Source organism: Lepisosteus oculatus, chromosome 25, assembly GCF_040954835.1.
Source record: "Lepisosteus oculatus isolate fLepOcu1 chromosome 25, fLepOcu1.hap2, whole genome shotgun sequence".
In the NCBI taxonomy this organism is placed as follows: domain Eukaryota; kingdom Metazoa; phylum Chordata; class Actinopteri; order Semionotiformes; family Lepisosteidae; genus Lepisosteus; species Lepisosteus oculatus.
Window position 1 is genome coordinate 6,834,647 of NC_090720.1, and position 18,323 is coordinate 6,852,969.

The 18,323-nt window shown below is 38.9% G+C and overlaps 1 protein-coding gene across 10 annotated transcripts in view; it reads right to left on the minus strand.

Annotated features, from left to right (window-relative positions):
• The window catches only part of LOC102698455 (rap1 GTPase-activating protein 1), a 183,947-nt gene that overhangs the window by 64,685 nt on the left and 100,939 nt on the right, over positions 1–18,323 (minus strand). For 7 of the 10 annotated variants that reach the window (XM_015336959.2, XM_015336963.2, XM_015336960.2 and 4 more), the window contains exon 1: positions 3,461–3,585. The exons of the other annotated variants lie outside the window; for them this stretch is intronic. In XM_015336959.2, the coding sequence (XP_015192445.1) occupies positions 3,461–3,570 (110 nt within the window). In that variant the 5' untranslated portion in view covers positions 3,571–3,585. Of the gene's footprint in view, positions 1–3,460; positions 3,586–18,323 lie in introns of those variants that run through there. 10 annotated transcript variants of the gene reach the window in all.

Consider the following 18,323-nt stretch of genomic DNA (forward strand, 5'->3'; position numbering starts at 1 on the left):
GGTTTGTAATCTAATCTAATATTCTGCAACAAAAAGTTGGCGTTTGTGCTCTCCAAACCATCTGCACACAGTTTCATTTGTACTGTTCAGTGAGAATTACAGACTGGCTTCAATCTGACAGCAAGGCTGTATTTACGTCTGTTATCGTCACTGAAAGCACTACAATATAGGCATCGATACGGTGAATGTGATCATTGTAAACACAGAAATAAAAATTAAATTTTATTCAAACATCTACAGGACTGAAGTGAAAACCTACTCTACTACCTGCAAAAGGTAAAGCAGATTTTTGCTAAAAATAATCACCAGCTATGTAGTGAAAAAAAGGTCTTTCAAAAATGGTGTTCATCATGTCACAGGCCACAAAATACACAGGTATCTGTGGTCGCAACTAATATACAGGCTGGCTTTTTGATTGCCTGACTGATGATGATTTTAAAGACTGCTGTTTTCAAACTCTAGTTTTGAGGATTCATTAAAACATCAGGTTTCCAATGCAACCTGCTTAGAAAAAATAATTTTTTTTCTGTTTTAATCCCATCTCTAAAGCAATAATATCGGAAGCCCAAATTATTCATTGAGCACCCCCAGTCTCATTCTTACCAATTCAAGCACTCCTTTAACCCAAATTAGGCCTAATTCAAACAGTATAGAAATACCAAAGACCTTGGTAGCTCCCCAGGAAAATCCATCCACTAGCAGATATTCCAGGTGAGGGTTGAAGAACCGGGCACAAGCCAAGACTGGACATCAGTCCATTGCAGTGCACAGGCAAGCGTGCCCAAAGAGACAATCTGGACACACCAGCTAAGAATATCATTTCGGATAGTGGGAGAAAAGTGGAGCTCCTGGAAAAATCCCACAGGACCAGGAAGACCAGGGGAGATCACGCAAAATCTACACAGATGGGATCACAGTCTGGAATCATACACAAGACCCAAAAGCTGTTAGACAACGGTATTGACTGCTACAGTATGTCGATGTGCCACCTAGAATACTAGAATAGACTAGTATGAAGACATATTGCTTTTAAAGCAGTGGTTGACATTTCAATTCACAGGCACAAAAGAGGGCTGAGGTGTTCCAGATATTTCAGAGGAGTGTCTGTGAATGAGAGGCCACAGATCTGTGTGTGAAAGGAATGAGACCCAAAACCTCAAGCTCCTATCATTGCCTTCAATCAGTAGCCAGCAGCACTGCACGACTGACTCAAACGAGTTTAAGAAAACACCACTTCCAGGATCATGCTTTTCCTTTTAAAATTCAGAGGCACTAGATAGCTACTAAAGTTTGCACAGGACCTAGAAACACAAAAATCACATGTGTTTGTTTTGCACAGGTGATTATTTCAACTCTCATGGCAATGACTAACGTAACATTTGATGGAGCTTTCAATTTACTGTTTATCATTTGCAAGTGTTTTGTTTGAGTTTTAAGTATGGTTTTGTACAGAACAAAAAGTACTTTAACGATCAATTATATATCACGTGTACAAAGTGCTAAAACCTGCTCATCTGGAATTTTGTTTCTATTGTGTCCATTGGTGAAATCTACTCCAACTGCACACTGAAGAACTTGTGCTCAATCCCCTCATCAAAGACATCCATGTCACTACATTTGCTGGAAAAGGATAATTCACACAAAATCATTGTATTAGCTAGTATTATATAAAGAATGCTTTGAGGGCTAGATTCTAATGATAATAATATCATTAGGGAGATTACAGGGAAAAGTATTCAAAATTATTTGATGTATTTGTTGAAGTCACAGAGTTGTCTCAGATTTTACTCTAGGATCTCTGTTTTATTGAGAAGGCTCTTCTAATTTAATGTCAAATGAGCTATTTAACAAAATCATTTTTGATTATACAGTATATCTGACTTTTCTAAGTTCTATATTTAAGAAATATTTAATTTCATTTTCATTATTACAATTTCAAATGTAAAAGGGGATACAATGAAACCTGAAAAACATTGTTCTTAAGATGAGTACTGTACATGGACAGGGTTGATGAAAAATTTAGATTCTGGGATAACAAAATAGAAATGTATTTATCACACTAAGGATGTTTTCTAATAACATCTTCATTTTCATTAACAGCTAATCTGTCACTCAATTTTCAGACAACGTGCTTTTTCTGCACACAGCTTTGTTTTGATCTGCAAATGTTTTTTTTCAAGTAAATTTATCAGATGACTATTTCCAGGATGTGTTCAGAACTTTGAGAACCCTCTTCTGCTTCAGGGGGAAGAGACACAGTTGCTATGCCTAAGGACGCAGGACAAAGCCAGAATATTGTCTCCAAGGGTCACCCACTTTGAACGAAAAGACATTTTTCACTGCTGGAACACAAAACATGGTTGTGCGCTGACCCTTTACTGCTTTGTTTAGGGTTTCTCTTGCCTACACAAAGCACCACACGTGTTTGTTTTGCATACAAGAGACACACCTGGAAAAACTAAAGCAAACTATGCCTTTTAAAAACCATGCAAATACTGGTTGACAGCTTTGTTGAACAATCTCCTCAAACCTTCTTCAGCCTCCACTGATCTAAACTAATCCCCACAGACGTCTCATACTCATCACAGATTTCTCTGCTGTTTCTCAGGGTTTGGAAACTGCAGTGCTTATGGTTATATGACAGTAAACTGACATGCAGAATGCGTCATTTTATATGAATTCAAGGACTTACTTTCAGTTATCTTGAAAATTTAGAAAGCAGAATCAAGACATCCATTTGAACTGACCAAAATGTAGAGACGTACATTTTGTAATCTACTGTCATGTTGTGCATAAAATAGTTTTTCAATCAAATCACTGCAAGACAAGGTCCTGAAATTTTTCCTCAGCGCATTATGATGACACCAGAAGCACTGTTATCTTATCTTTTTATAAATCTTATCTTTTAATGTCTAAGCAAAAGTATAGTTCATTTAAAGACCAACTGAAAGAAAATCCTGATAACAGTCTGTTGGCAGGAAGGGTTAGAAACGGTCTACATACCAAACTGCAGTAGACATAAGTAGTTGATGGCCAATTCATGACTGCTGATAACACACATGACTGAGACCAGGCAATGTTTTAACCCAGTTCAATACAAGGCTATGAGAATTATGTTTATATTAGCCCCTTTCCTGTAAACTCTTGTAGAATCTAGAATGGAAAGCTCAACTGCTTTATTATAAAATCTAAACTTTTTTCAATAACTGAAAATGAGCTAATTGCCCCAATTTCCAAGCACATTCAACTCAAATGCACATTAAAGACTAAATACGCTACGTCAAAGTGGTATTCGCAAGATAATTCTGAGGCTGAAAAAAAGTTCTGCCCGGGTTTTTATAAAGCCACCCACAAGGACAGGCTGACACTACACATCTCTGAATGGTTATATTTCTTCAAAAGCTGTATATTATCATGTATAACCATCAAAAACGTAATGGGAAACAACAACATAATTTACCATCCTTGATGAAGTCTGTAGTATAAGGCATCAGAGGCACTCTTTTTCTTAGACTTCTCTGATGTCCTCAGCTTGTGTTTCAAAAGAAAGTCATCCACACTGAGAAGCATTACTGCTCTTGAGATGTGCATGGAAGTAATATCCAACAAGACCTACTGAATGTACGCCAAGGGTAAACAGACAGGCCCTCCTTCGCTGGTCTGAGGTGCACTTCATCTTCACACACCCTGTATTTAAAGACAAGAGGAGTGTCCCAGCCTACACTGTGGCCCTTTGTCAAAGTGTAGTGTTACAAACCCGGCAAAATACTAGATGAGAGAGTAGGAGCTGATTTTTTTTCACGCCTTTTTCAGTAATGACGCTAAACCAGTTTCAAACGGCTCTGTTGCATTAACACCACGGGCGGTTTTAAAAGTCTGCGCTTAGGTATGTCAGAAGCTTTCTCCCGTTAGAACTCAAGAAGGTGGTTAATATTCTGCAGCTTCACACCTGATGAGGGAGCTCTAGAAGAGATATTGGCTAAGCCCTGCTGCAGTGTGTCAGCATGCCCTGCAGAGAGAGGCCCAGCACCTTCTGTTCATCTGCTCCCTGGCTTCTCTTCGCCACGGAGCAGAGAGCACATCACTGTGCTGAGCGAAGGGCTCACTTCTGTCTAAATCTCCACGTGTTCCAGATTGGTGGCAAATTCCCTGTGTGCAAGAGATCCCCAAAAGAGATCAAAACAAAACAAAAAACCATCCGATTGTGGCTCTCGCTGTCACTGGCATGTGGCACGCTGTAACATGTCAAAGGGTTTATTAAAGAGGCCACTGGTGATCCTAAGCCTCATTAACTGCTCCCCTGACAAAAACTCTCAGATTACAGTGACAGAAAATACTTGTTGTTCCGATCCTGTCACTGGCCTGCTGGACTCTGTTCCTCTTTCGGCAGCTCTGCAGTCTTCACTGAGTCAAGGTCTGTGATTTATAGGCACAGCTCTCGACAAGACTCCCGCCACCACTGTAATTTCATCACCCTTTTGTGACAGCTAAACATAATCAAGTATTTAAATTAGGACTATATCAGCCCCTAATCAATAACCAACTGACAGCTACAATAGCAGCTGCATGTATCTAGGCACAAATCAGAGCAACACAGTGGTTTAACTGCTGAATAAAAAATAAAACGGTTACCTACTGGAGCTGCAGTAATAATATTTTTCCATTTTGTCATTTGTCTTTATAAATGATGATTTTTACTATGGATAGAAAAAGAATTAATACCATGATAAAACACATATATCAATATACTGTAATCATATAACGATGCAAGGCTCAGAATCACGAGATTACTCAGCAGCAGGCAGGTCCTATGCTCCACAAAAGGGAAATTATTTGTTCTATTTTGATTTATCCTGTCATTTCCTTTTGTTGTGGAAGATTAGGAAGATGGACAGCTACTTTTTCTTAGGTTTCCTACTTCTTTCTCTTGGACCAGTTCCTCTATTTTTTTTAAAAGTTATCTGTTGTCTCTTGTTACCTACAATACCTCATACATACTGTAAGATCACAATAATATTTTGTAATACTGCATTCAATGGCACTTCTACCGCAATACTCAGAGAGCTTTGTTTCCAGTACAAGCAGTCCTGGCTATGGGACTGTTAAGGAACATTACCAGGTGAGCCTGAAGAGCCAAATACTTCCTCTCACCTGCAGATTTTCTAAATTTAATTTCCTTAGTATTACTCATTGAAAATTCACAAACGTTAAAAATGTGTACGCACTCGGTCTTGGTGCTCTTTTAGAATTTTAAAAAATAACACACTACTGTCTTCTAGCCATGACTTAAGTCGACTACTGAAACTACTGATTCATTAAACTTGACTATGGTTTACTGTCGTATACCAAATAAATATTCAAATGTATCATCCTGAAGAAGGTGTTTAATCCCCTTCCTGTTCCAACCCAAAGATGGGGGCAGGGAAGCATCTTACCTTGTGTGAAATTCAGTACAGCAATGCCTGGCTTAGTGCACAGTATGCGATTCCAGAGAAAGGAGCATTGAGGTAATCAGTAATAACAGAAGCAGTTATAGCATGGGTTCAAAGGAGTTATGGAAATTACTGATATTCTCACAATGGTTACTAATTAATTTAATACACAAAAAGTTTATTTTACAATTATAGTTACGGAGGAAATACAAAACATTTGGCTGCACACCAATGCATTCAGTCAGAGCTTGCTGAGATTAACCACCATCTGCCTTCACTCCTCCAGCCTGGCGGTGTTGATGTTGATGGCTACATCTGCCAGGATGGGCCAGGCTGTGGCTCATCCTGGGGGCCAAGAGACCTCTTTTTAACTGAAGAGACATCTTTTCGATGGGTGATTACAAATAAAGTTAGCTGTACAGTAAGCACATGTATCATGTCACTCTTCATTTGCAGACAGCTTATGTGAACTTTTTCATTGCACTTTGCTTTTAACATACATACAGTAGTAGCGGGATGCAAAACTACTGCCATTGCTGAGTGTGCTTTTGCCTGACCTGCATGAACATCACAGAAAGACATTTTGCCTTTCTACAGGGATATTTGGAGTGGTTTTAATAATGGTCAGGACAAAGACCACGAGAGCAAATCAGTGATAGCACAGAGCCAAGCGAGACATTGCTGTATTGTGATTAATGATAGACCTTTCCTCCATATGTTTTCAGTTTTCAGGGTCTGGATTTTTTAGCTTTACTGCCCTCTGTCCCTTTCATTGCACACAACATACTGTATCAGATGAGCTACTGTACCAACCCTGTGAAGACCTACAGTACATCCACCTTTGTCATTTCTCCTACTATAACAACTGCCTTCCAGGTCCACTCTGCGAAAGATCAAAAGCCCCATGGGGGATAACAAATCGCCAATAAAGAAATTAACACACCTAAAAAGTAACAAAAGCATTTTTAAACAATTAGTGGTGGTAAAACTGGTTTTGCGGCCTACTCATAGAGGAATCTAAAACCCAATCCACTTAACAATGTTGAAACTGGTGGGTATTATGTGTTGTTACTTTCTCAAGAGTTCATGTCTACTACATTCCAGGATTTAGGAGGACACTTTTTATTGGAGACCATTTCCCTTCTCTCCATGTGGTGATGTTAGAACATGTTACAGTAAGTACGAATTACAATCACTGCTCTAAAGAAGTCTGCATGACTGAAACATTACCTGTCTTAATAGATAGAGAGAAAAATCCAAAAACAAAGATTGGAAAACCAGTGTTCAAGAAATGTCTTCACTATTATTTGTGGCCATCACTGTAAGGTGCTGTACACACCTTAAGTTGCTGCAATGTTAATATATATATGCTAATATTAGTTAACAGTTAAGATGGAAGTTATTTCTCCCATCTTTGACCATTTCCATGAGCAAAACAATTGTGATCCTTTTGCATCCTCTTTGAAAGTCCTGAATTTCCATTGCATCCTCTAAAAATCATATACACAACTACTGGCAAGAGTGGCACAGCTACTCTTTGAAGAGCTGCACAGCACCATCCAACACAACAGATACTAGAAGGCACTTCAAAACAAAAGCACGCAGCCATTAGAATATTAGTTATAATTGTTTTACACTCAATACTGATACAACTGAACACTGCTTTTGTCCTGGATTTAAAAACATTAAGACACTCCACAGTCATTACAGAGCAAGGTTGTAATGTTGTTAACATAGACTGTGGCCTGCATGATTAAATAAAAGTTTATAAAATGTTCATAAAACTAGAAAGCAATGAATTTCCTGCAGAGATTCATATATTATTGATTGGGGTCTTCAAGCTCATGTATCATAAATAAGCTGTACCGGCTTAAGGGTTTGCTTTGGTGCAGAAGAGGTGGAACAAAACCTGCTTAGTAAAAAAGGCATGCTTTAACACCCATGCATTCACTTTCAGTGTTATGCTGATGACATCTACAGTAGCAGCGACATCACCTGCTGGGCTGCAGTGTTATAGGGATCTTTAAACATCACCCTCCTGTTTCCCTTTTATACTCTTTTACCAAAAGAGTAGATATAACAAATGCAACTATAATTCTGAGTATCCATTACACAACATGTGGTTTTATGCCAGAACATGGCATGTGGAATTTGGTGAACTGCTAATGGATGCTAAACTAAAACCAGATATGTACTTTAATTTGAAACCAGTTCCTCGGGATACAAAAGTCTCAGCAGTCAACAAACTAAAATGCATAGCTGCTATGCTCACTTCAATCTAAAAACCAAAATATATTATGGTTAATATGAAAATATTAATACTTCAGTACGTTACAGTCTGGTACTTGTGTGCCTTTCTAGAGAATTGACAAACCAGGAAACAAAAGAGGAAATTGTTTTTTTTTGGGGTGTGGTTTAATGCCAAAGACTTTAAGACAAGAATAAATCACACTAAATATCACAGAGATTCATAAAAATTGTACAGATTTTAGTAACAGACTTTAGGGGAGAATCTGACATTAGACAAAATGGATAACATCCCGTAGCCTAGGTGTGTGATTACTAGCAGCAGTGTTTTTTTATTATCTAGAGGAATAGGTCTTATCACAATTAAATTAGCATTATTCATGTTCAAGTAAGTCAACCACAGTGACAACCACCCATTTATTTTTTATAAGATGAATCAATTTAATGAATTAATGATCCCTACAAGAATAAATTGTTGAATAAATGACTTTGAAGTGAAATAGGGTTTAATCTCTAACTTGAAGCATACAAAAAGCACTGGAAAAACACCAGGAAAATGCTGTAGAACTGCACAACTCTTCCACACATCCCAACAACAAGTATCTGAGTGTATTACATTTCATTTCCAAATGTAAGATCCAAAAAACTGAAGAATAACTGAATACTAGAAGAAATGCTGAATTATACAGTACTGTATATAGTGCCTACTACCTCCTAAAGTTTAGAAAATATCACCCATGAGGTTCTGAGCACCTCTTCCTCAGAAAGACCTTTTAATACCTTAAGGCAGCAAAAGCAATCAGGAGCTGTTTCATTCATTAAAATCTTTGAAAAATGCAAAGAGATAAGCAGGTGCATAAAGAGTAAATTTAGTAAGTTTTGTGGTTGTTATTTGGTTGCAAAACAAGGATCACTTTCACGATACGTACAGTAATGTATACTTTATGAAAAAAACTAATTCTATCTTAGATATTGAACGATCTGCACTAAAAGCAGAGTCAGAAGGTGGTAATGAAGCATAAGCTTTAAAGAAATTAATTTATTCTAGCTAAATTGAGTCTTATTATAGGTGCTCACCACTCATGACAGCCAGCTGTTCCCCACTATTTTTCCTCTCTTCCCATTTCATACGAAATTCAGGGGCGATTTCTCGTCAGTACCATGGCTTAGTAAACGAAAAGCAGTTATCAAAGTAGATAGCCTACAAGAAAGCAGACTCTTATCTAAAATGGTGTATGAACAGCACCCACATGCTATCACACAAAGCCCTGTTATTCTTGGTATAAGTGAATGCAGCATTCATGGCCCTTGCAAACAAGAGAAATAATCTGTTTTAATGAATATTACTCAAAAGGTAAAATATAGCAAAGTTATCAATCAGAAATTAACATTATCACCAAAGTATCCCACCCCACCTCAAACACATCTTTTATTAAGGGTTAACAAATGCCTAGACAATGAGGACCTTTAATCTCTGAACAGATTGAGAGTTTCTAATACCATATTCAGGTTTTAACCAGGGGAACTAGAGTCATACAGTCTCCTATGGATTTATACAATTATAGTCCAATATGGATGGCTTCATCAATTTTAGGATGCACCACCAAAAACAAAAAAATGAACATTTGAATGTGTGTATCCTAACAATGGTTCCACCTGAAGAAAGATATAAATGCTCACTCTGAAGTATGAAGCCATACATATCCTACATATTCTAATTATACAATAAGCTTCAGAATTGGATTAACACAGGAACCCCTAAATTAGCAGGATTTTCTGTACTGTATTTCTCAACCTCCTGTACATGTATCAATGTTCAGCATGAACATCTGGCACAAAACGGGGCACTAAACCAGATTTCCAGATGTGGATGTGTTTGTTGCATTGTATGCTTGCTGTTTTGTCATGTTTGGGAACACACAATTCCACATTTCTCTAGGTCAGACCTTCTCATCGTAACATGGAAACGCTCTGCATAACCTCACTTACTTACAAATTGCAACTGTATGTGCTACAGGGATCTGAAGGACACGTACGTGTCTTCCACTCAGTTCAATTACAGGTCAGTCTGTATTAGACCTAGACAGGAAGCTGGAGGTGGAGAGAGAATGGGCCAAACACTGCACATGAAACCTGACCCTTCCTTGAGCAGGAGATATGAATAGATGGGTACTTGTTCAAAAGGTGACATGGTATAGTCGTGAAACTGAGAGCTAAGGGATGAATAAAGGTCAGCAGGTCTAGAAGGTCAGTTGAGTATAGCAGAGGTTCATCCATTATCACACTCTCTCTATCCAAAACAATGGCGGCAGCATTGTTGTGGAATTTGGTGCCATCTTCTACAGTGCTTCCCTTTCATCAAGAGACTGGCTTTAAAGTTAGTAAAGGGACTGTGTTCTTATATGTGGAAATGCAGTAATTATTTTCTTTTGTTGACACCCCAGTGGTTCCAGGCAAGACAGACCTCTCTGTGTGGAATCTTGATCCACTTATTTGGTAAGGGAAGAAAGATTCCTTCCAGTCTGGCATCAGCTTAAAGAATAATTTTGCTGTGAACATGGCCATTTACTTTAGAAACAGCTTTATCTTTCCTCTGAGTTCTGAGCTCTGAGCTTGACTATCCGAGATGTGCCACAGTAATAGAAAATAAACAATATGTATGCAAGAGCAACTCCCAATCAGTCTATTTGTTCTTTCCTAAATTCTGTGGATCAGAGGAGCCATTCTGTACACGAGACTGGAATTATTAAGAGAATGCGAACTGTCCCTGATTTTATATCTGAAAAGAGCTCAGTTAAGTGTAGCCTGCTTTCCTGGCTCTCTTCCAGCAGTTAATCAAGAGGAGACAAACAGACACAGGTGTTTCTATTTGCCACTTTGGTAGCTCCTGAAATGAATCTAATCAGTTCATATTTCTGACACCTGATTGCAAAGGGAAACAATTTGAACATAACAGGCTATAAAAGAGAAAGAAATTAAGTGTAGGAAATAAAAGTCTCGGTGCCCTTCAGCACCACACCACTGAGTCACTTAAGCTCAGAGTCCAGCCTGACCCTCATCTGACCTCCATACTATAAGGAGAACGTTACTGACAACCTGAAGTTTTGTTTTTGCAATTTATGGTCCTTTTATTTTTATGTCGAAGCTACCACAAAGCAATGAACATGACAAATTTAAATTTCCATTTGAGCCCCAAAACCATAAATCAAAACTGATGGTGTTTTCAATGCTGAGCCCTTTTGCTCTACTTGTCCTGGAGTGACTTCCTTCTTGCTTGTTGCAGGAGCGAATTTGCAATCTTCCGGGCATGAGCTTAACTTGATTGCCTGGCATGCCTGCTCAGACCTGTGCCTGAATCAAGTTCAGAGCGACTCTGGTCTCTGGCAGAGAGAGTCTGTGATGAAAGACCTGAGATTATTTAACTGCAGTTTTCAGTCACACTGCAAAATCCAATTTTTGTGCCTACTAACAAAGAGCTTTTCACATTAAGTAATTTGGAAAGTCTTCATCTGATAGAAGCAAAACACTGAATAATCGTGTGCCCAAAATAAAGGGCTTTCTGGCTCCATTCTGATAGAAAAAAGTTTGGTGGCTACTGAGCTTTTCTGGAACATACTAAAAATCTAACAGAATGTTCTGGCATTACACACCATATAAGAATAACCAAGTCTCCAGCAGTTAAAATGTCATGCTGAACTGCTTAAAACTTAAACTTAAAACTCCAAACTAAAAAAAAAAAACGCACAGTATTACAGAATATAACTTATCTCGGTTTCTAAATCCAGCTTTTCTAAATGTCAATGTAATTAAACTGCACACAAATTTCCACTGGACTTAATTAGATTAAATAAATACCTCTTATTAACAAAGCCGCAGAGGAAACCAGGCCACGATGCAGAGGAGAGTGACATCTACCGTACAATAGGTACTCAGGGCTGATTGACCTGTAGCAATCCTCCTTATTTTACCTGCAATTTACTCCAGCTCCAACTATAAACTCATCAATTTGCACATCACGGTCTTTGAAGATATTGTTCCCTTCTGTCTCATCAAGTTGTGAATTGCATTTGCAGGGCAGTACGACAAACACAGGGTTGCACGTGCCCTTTGTTATGGTGCCACTACTGCAAACTGCAGGCCATCCATTCACAGAGTGCATTTATTCTATATGCATTAAAAAGCCGAATGCTTCCTCGATGATGAATAGGCTCATCAGCTTCCCAGCATGTGTTTCATTCCACTCTTTGCACCTACAGTACCTTGCAATTTAGACACCAAGCCCAACACCTGGGAAATACAGTCGGTGTCTCCTGAACTGGGAAGGACAAACCAGTCCAACAGTCAGGTGTCATACAGGTTAGCTACTCCAACTCTAAGATCCATTCAACTTTCGATCTCTTCATTACTCCAGAATTAACTTCTTCCTCTCCATCGGCAAGATTACAAAGAAATAATAATAGTACTGCTTTGTTTGTGATGCAGCAAAATGAGCTGCATATATTAACATCCATAAAAACAGTTATTTTCCAAGAATACATTAATTCAACCTCAAAGAATTTTATGCATGGTCACACAATCCTTCTTCCTACAAAGTAGCTAAACAATCTGGGTGTTTACAAGCCTCACACTAACTGTGCAGCCTTTCAATTCTATACACACTGAGAGAGTTCTGACTAAAATTAAATTAAATGGCATTCATAAAAGGAAAAAATCAATATACATTTATAGCAGCAGACGTTAGTAATCTTACAGGTCCAAAAAGCAATCTAGGGCTCCCAAGTTATTCAGTCTGCCAGGGTGTTTGGTCAGAGTGCAATCTGAGCCCTAGAGCCCAGACATCATCAGTCTGATCCTGGGTCACATCCCTGGGATGGCATCTGAGATTCCCTAAGTGACATACAATTGGCAGAGCACTGCCCAATGAGGGTGGACATCAACTGGCCAAGGTGCTCTCGGATCTCAGTGAATCAGCCACTCCCCTGACCTGTCAGGTGCCTGCAGCCTTGTAGTGAGTTCACTGGGAGATGTAGCTCTCCTTCAGTCAGCGGTGCCTGTCTTGTGAGGCGCCGTGGAGCTGCTTACATTTCACAAGACAACGGTCTCTGACACGTCGGTGAGTGGGACAGGGTTGTCTTCAGCTCCTCCCTCCCCATGAAGTACAGGAGCAGTAGCCATAAACATGTGGCACATCCAGGTTCAGTGGACATATAATGAAAAATATGTTGACTCCAAATGTATGCTGTAAAAAATAATCTAATGTTGTGTTTTTTGTAAGGTTTTAAGACTCCAAATGTTTCACTTTCTCTGACTCTGTCTCTCACTTTCTCCCTTTAAACTGGTAATTTGTCTCTTGCAAGTGTAGCATATTTAATAGTTATCAGTGTCTGTTTTCTGTAGAAAATGCTCGCATTTTCCAGAGAACTCTACTTTTAGGTCCATGTGTGGAGTAAAATAAAGTTGTATGACCAACCTAGCTAAAGGAGTGTAATCTGCTGTTTCCCACTCTGCTGCCAAAATTCTCAGTTGTCTCTTTAAGCATGGGGCTCAGATAAACTGATGAGTGCAGTCAATTACATAATCTGTCCAAAACAGCCTTGTGGGAAATGCAATGGACTGGCTCTTTCTGTGTAGGCTTTAATTTGTTTACCTACAGGCTGATCTACCTAAAACAATGTTACAGCATGAGCACCAAGAGCTTTTAGGTGAATAAAAAACAAAGAACACATTTCAGTGAACACCAATGATCATACACAACATACTCCAAAACACTGAATGCTGTATATGAGGGATCTACGTGTTTTTTTTCAGTCTGTGAAGGTGAAGTTAATGACTGCACTGAATATCGCAATTTCATGTCTTTCAGTTGCTGTAGCTTGTTAGGCTTCTCTGTGCCATGATATAAAATATTAAGGTGATACTAGGGTTATATAACTATGCAGATACAACTGAAAGCAACAGAGCGAATCTACAGTAGCTGTCTGGTCTGGCAGTCCATCTGTTCACAAACTCAAAAATATATGCAACAATAATAGACAGCAGAATGCGGGCGTGCCAGCGTGGGGTGTGTAGGGGACATGACTTTCATGATCTGTTAAAGCACAGGCCCTGTTTGCAGGCTGTGGCACTGGAGAATAGCATCTTGTGCTAAGAGGAACGGCTGTGAGCAAATCATCTGCAGGCTGGGGCACCAGCCCAGCTGTCCACAAGAAAAGCAGCTGTTCTAGACTAAATTAAAATGTTTATTGACGGCAGTCAATAAGTGTTGCTGGTTTTAGTATTCTTTCTCCTATATGGACCCAAGAAAGACCTACTGTTGCTCTAAGGCTCTAGGAGATGGGTCGGTGACACAGTCCTGAAGGCCCTTGCAGAAGCAGTTAGCACAGGGGCTCATGAAAGCAAGCGGGTGCGAATCTCCTTGTGAGCTATTGCATTTGGAAGAGCTGGAGAACAGCCTAAACCATCTGTAGGGAACTGGGCTTCTGTAAGGGACTGGCAGCTATTAACAGACCTGGTGAAACAGCTTAGATTCCTCCCCAACACGTTGTAACCACCACCTTGAGACCAGACATTGTGCTGGTCTGGGAGATCACCAAACAAGTTACCTTACTGGAGTTCACTGTCCCTTGGGAAGCTAATTTGGAGGAGGCCTTTGGAAGGAAACTCACCAAGTATGAGGGACTAGTCAGTGAATAGTTTGTTTTTTGCCCTCAAAAAATATTCTGCTTTGGAAAGACTTTAAAAAGCAATGATCGGAAAGATTTCAAAAGTGAAATGTACACTTCACACCTTTTTACAGTTCCTCTAACACCAAAGCTCGGCACTGTGAAGCACAAACATTGGTGAGTCACGTAAGTTGAAATGACTAAAAACAATTAGCTCATCAAATTACTAATGCAAGTACCAGGCATTTTTCTGAAGAACCATAAAAACAAGCATATCTCAGCACCTTAGTCTAGAAGAAATCACTTAAAAATAAAACATCTTTAAAGCTACTCTGAAGTACAACTACACATCACTACTCACTCCCACTACAACTGAACATCACTTCTGACCCTTATAACAACGGCTAATCTCCACTCACTCCTATTACTGCATTAATGTTTGGTTAGAAAAAAATACTGCATTAAAAAATAAAACAAAATCTCTTTACATCATTTGTTTCTAATAAATCATGCTTTCCAAGGCTTGTTAAGCTACAGTTTGTACATGCCAGGGGAAATCCTGACAGAGTTGTCCTGACAGAGTTATAGCAAACACAACACAAAACATAACTAGAAGTAATTGAAAATGACAGTAATGAAAGTGCCTGACGTTGATGTTGTAATATTCCAGTCTTATCATTTATATCTGAACAGGACACAGATCCATGTGTCTTCACTTACAGGAATCGATAGTTCAGTCTATAGATAATGCTGTTTTATTCAAACACAAGATGTTGGCTGTATCCTTGATTTTTAAACAGCTGCTGTAAAATGCAGGTCTTAAGACCTCTCTAATTTACAGCATCAAGTAATGAAAAGAGTAGCATTGGTCCAGGTATTTTCCTCTCATTACACTGTAACAAACAGCGTTTTATACCACCTATTTGTTCAACAAGTCTGATTTGAGCTTGAGGAATAAAGAGGCCCTGTGTCAGTTTCCTGTTAAATGAGAAGGGTGTCTGGTATCAGGCAGTGGGTTTTAATCAGTCTTTTAATCATGGCATGCTAAAGAGGTTTTCTGGCAGCAGGGGGTTAGTAAGGCATACCTCACAGATATGGCCATATAATTATCTGTGTTTCAACCAGATAATTAATAATAATTAGATACAAAGGTTTACCTGATTTAATGATCAGCAACAAAGAAACAGAAGAAGCCTAGGAGACCCTTTTTATTAAGGGGTTTTAATTAAATGTCAGAATTCTCTCCATGGAGGAAACACTGCTGTTAAAACAGAGAGTTGAAAGAGACCAAACGGTAAATTAATTGACTTTGAGTTGAACTCAAGTCCCCACTCAAGACCAGAGTGAAATACATCCGGATGTGCTAGTGGGTATTAGCCTGTAACACAATATGGCATTACAAACAGCACAGGCTGAGCATAGCTGTGTGGTAAACTGCTAATATGCTTCATTGCAAGATTAAAACAAAAGCAAATGAAAACATACTTATGGAGTTTTTGAAAACTGAAGAACTGAGGTTTGCACACAGTGGAATTAACCCAAACATTTGACTGGAATCAATATTTTACTAGATTGTACATTGTTTTTCAGCCACTAGGGGGAACTCAACACACATGCTCATAGGAAAGCATCAAATTCAGAGGCCAAAAACATTTTCCTATGTTTACCTAATGTAAACTGAATAATCAATACTGACACACAGCTCAAGTTCCTCTTTAGCAAAGTGAAAATTATGTTTCTGCGGGTAGGTTAGAACTATGTGATCAGATTGTCACTATTTAATGGATTTCACATTTGGTTTCTGATTGATTCCTTGTATATAACATGAAGTTTCTCTTATCTCCCAAATCTTGGAATCCCTCTCATTTCTACCTTACATAAAATGTTGGCTGAAAAGTATTTAAACTGGACTTGATTTTTAAAGTCACTGTATTTCCCAAATCATTTCAAAGATTGATCAGGAAGAGACCTATTTCATTCACCACTTGTAGCAATCAAGCACAGAGTGAAATTTAGCCAGGATACTGGAGTTATCTTCCTGACTCTTCCATACAGTGTAATGGGATCTTTAATAACCAAGTTGTCAGGACCTCTGCTTAATTTTTGATATGAGGAACTGTATCTCCTAGAAAACACCTTACTGGGGCACCACTATATTGTCACCATACTGGGGAACTGGATAGAAATTCTGGTCCAACAGGAAGAGGAAGAGCAAGAGGAAGACTTCACCTACAGTACGTGTCCATTAACAACCTTGCTTAGCTTCTAATATCCAAAAAGACTGACTAGAAGGTTGTAATGCTGCTATCTTGCATATACTGTATGTACTGTAGTATAATACTGAAGTACAGTAACTAAAACACGTTTAAATGACCATGTTCAGGTCTCATATATATACTGTATGTATACCAGTGTGTTAAAAAATAGCTTTTTAATATCAAAATAGTCAAACACGTTTTTAGGTTAGGCATACACATCAAATAAAGACACTCTAGTGCAAATTAAAGCATGCATAAATGGCAGATAACATTTCTCAGTGTGAGGATTATGGAAATGTCGGTTTTAGCTTATTATGATCATGTCTCAGGTCTTCGAATAGAATTTGACAGCTTGCAACAGAATGCCAGTCATGTGCTATTTTTATACACATAAAGCATGCTGCTTTTAATTGGTCTTGCTTTGGCTACATAGGCTGTGATTACACTTTCCACTGGGAAATAAGACAATGCAATAGACTATAAAAAGGGAAGGAGCATTAGAGCATGATTGCTAGCTATCTGTACTGTATGTGTCTGTGGTCACAGCCCACTCTCCCCAGAGCTGCCCCCTGCACTGGTCCCTCTGGTACTCTCACAAGAGATGACAAGCAACTGTACAGATTCATCAGTTTATGTTATGTCCTTGATATTTTCTGAATTAACTTTAGTTTCCTTGTTCCAGTTAGAAAGTGCACAGTGTTCAGTCTCTCACCCCATCACTCAAGCGTGCCTCTTACAGAGCCGAACTGCAGAATCTAATTAGAAAGAGGTCACAAAGCTCTGTTAATTCATTCTTCACTTATTTTACCATCTTATGAAATATGAAAGGTCATTCTACATGTATGCCATATTTTTACTCTACAGTGCATGCTACTTTGATTAACATTGATGTTTTCAGCAAAACTTACCTTCGGGTTTCTGAGGGTTCCAATGAGCTTTACTACACGATGATAATACTGTGATTCACTACATTCAGACCACATTACGCATTTATAAGACAGATTGTAGATAAAAGGAGTGCTTTCATTTAATCTAGCTTACTTTTAGTTTCTGGCAGATAATCAGTTACAGGACCTCATCCAGCCTGATAGAACTGATAGAATCAGCTTCAACACCGTGACTATAAGCTGTCTTAAATATTCCAAGTTTATATAGCCATGATATTATCAAAGGTAGTAAGCGAAGTGTGGTGACAGCATGGTTAACATGAAGAGAAACACAATGAGGGGCTGATATGGGCCTACAATGTTAGAAGAAAAGAATTCTAATTTCCCTACAAACGTGACATCTGGAGTTCCACAACACACGCGACTGGTTCTTCCTGTTGAGCTCCACTGCACAGGTAACTCTTCACCTGGCTTCTCCTCACGCCCACTAAGTGGAGGCTGTCATGGCAGGCAGAGCCATCCACCAAGATGAATTTCTCTTCCTTGCTCTTGAGCTATTGAGATGGCAGGCTTTCATCTTTATCTCGCTTCCGGTCTGATTCAAGACAGAGCTCGTACATCTTGGTTTTCGGTTTTCAGCCACGATGGGCGGCCTGTCATGCCCAATCACGTACCAGGCCCCTGGCTCAGAGAGCTGTGTACAGACTGTCAAAGGGGCTGGTGGTGATCTGTGCACTGAGCAGACGACTGCAGAAGAATATGAGCATTCAAAACAGTAGTTATGGACAAAATGTGAGTATGGGTAAATATTGAAAGTGAGATTGTATGAAAACACAC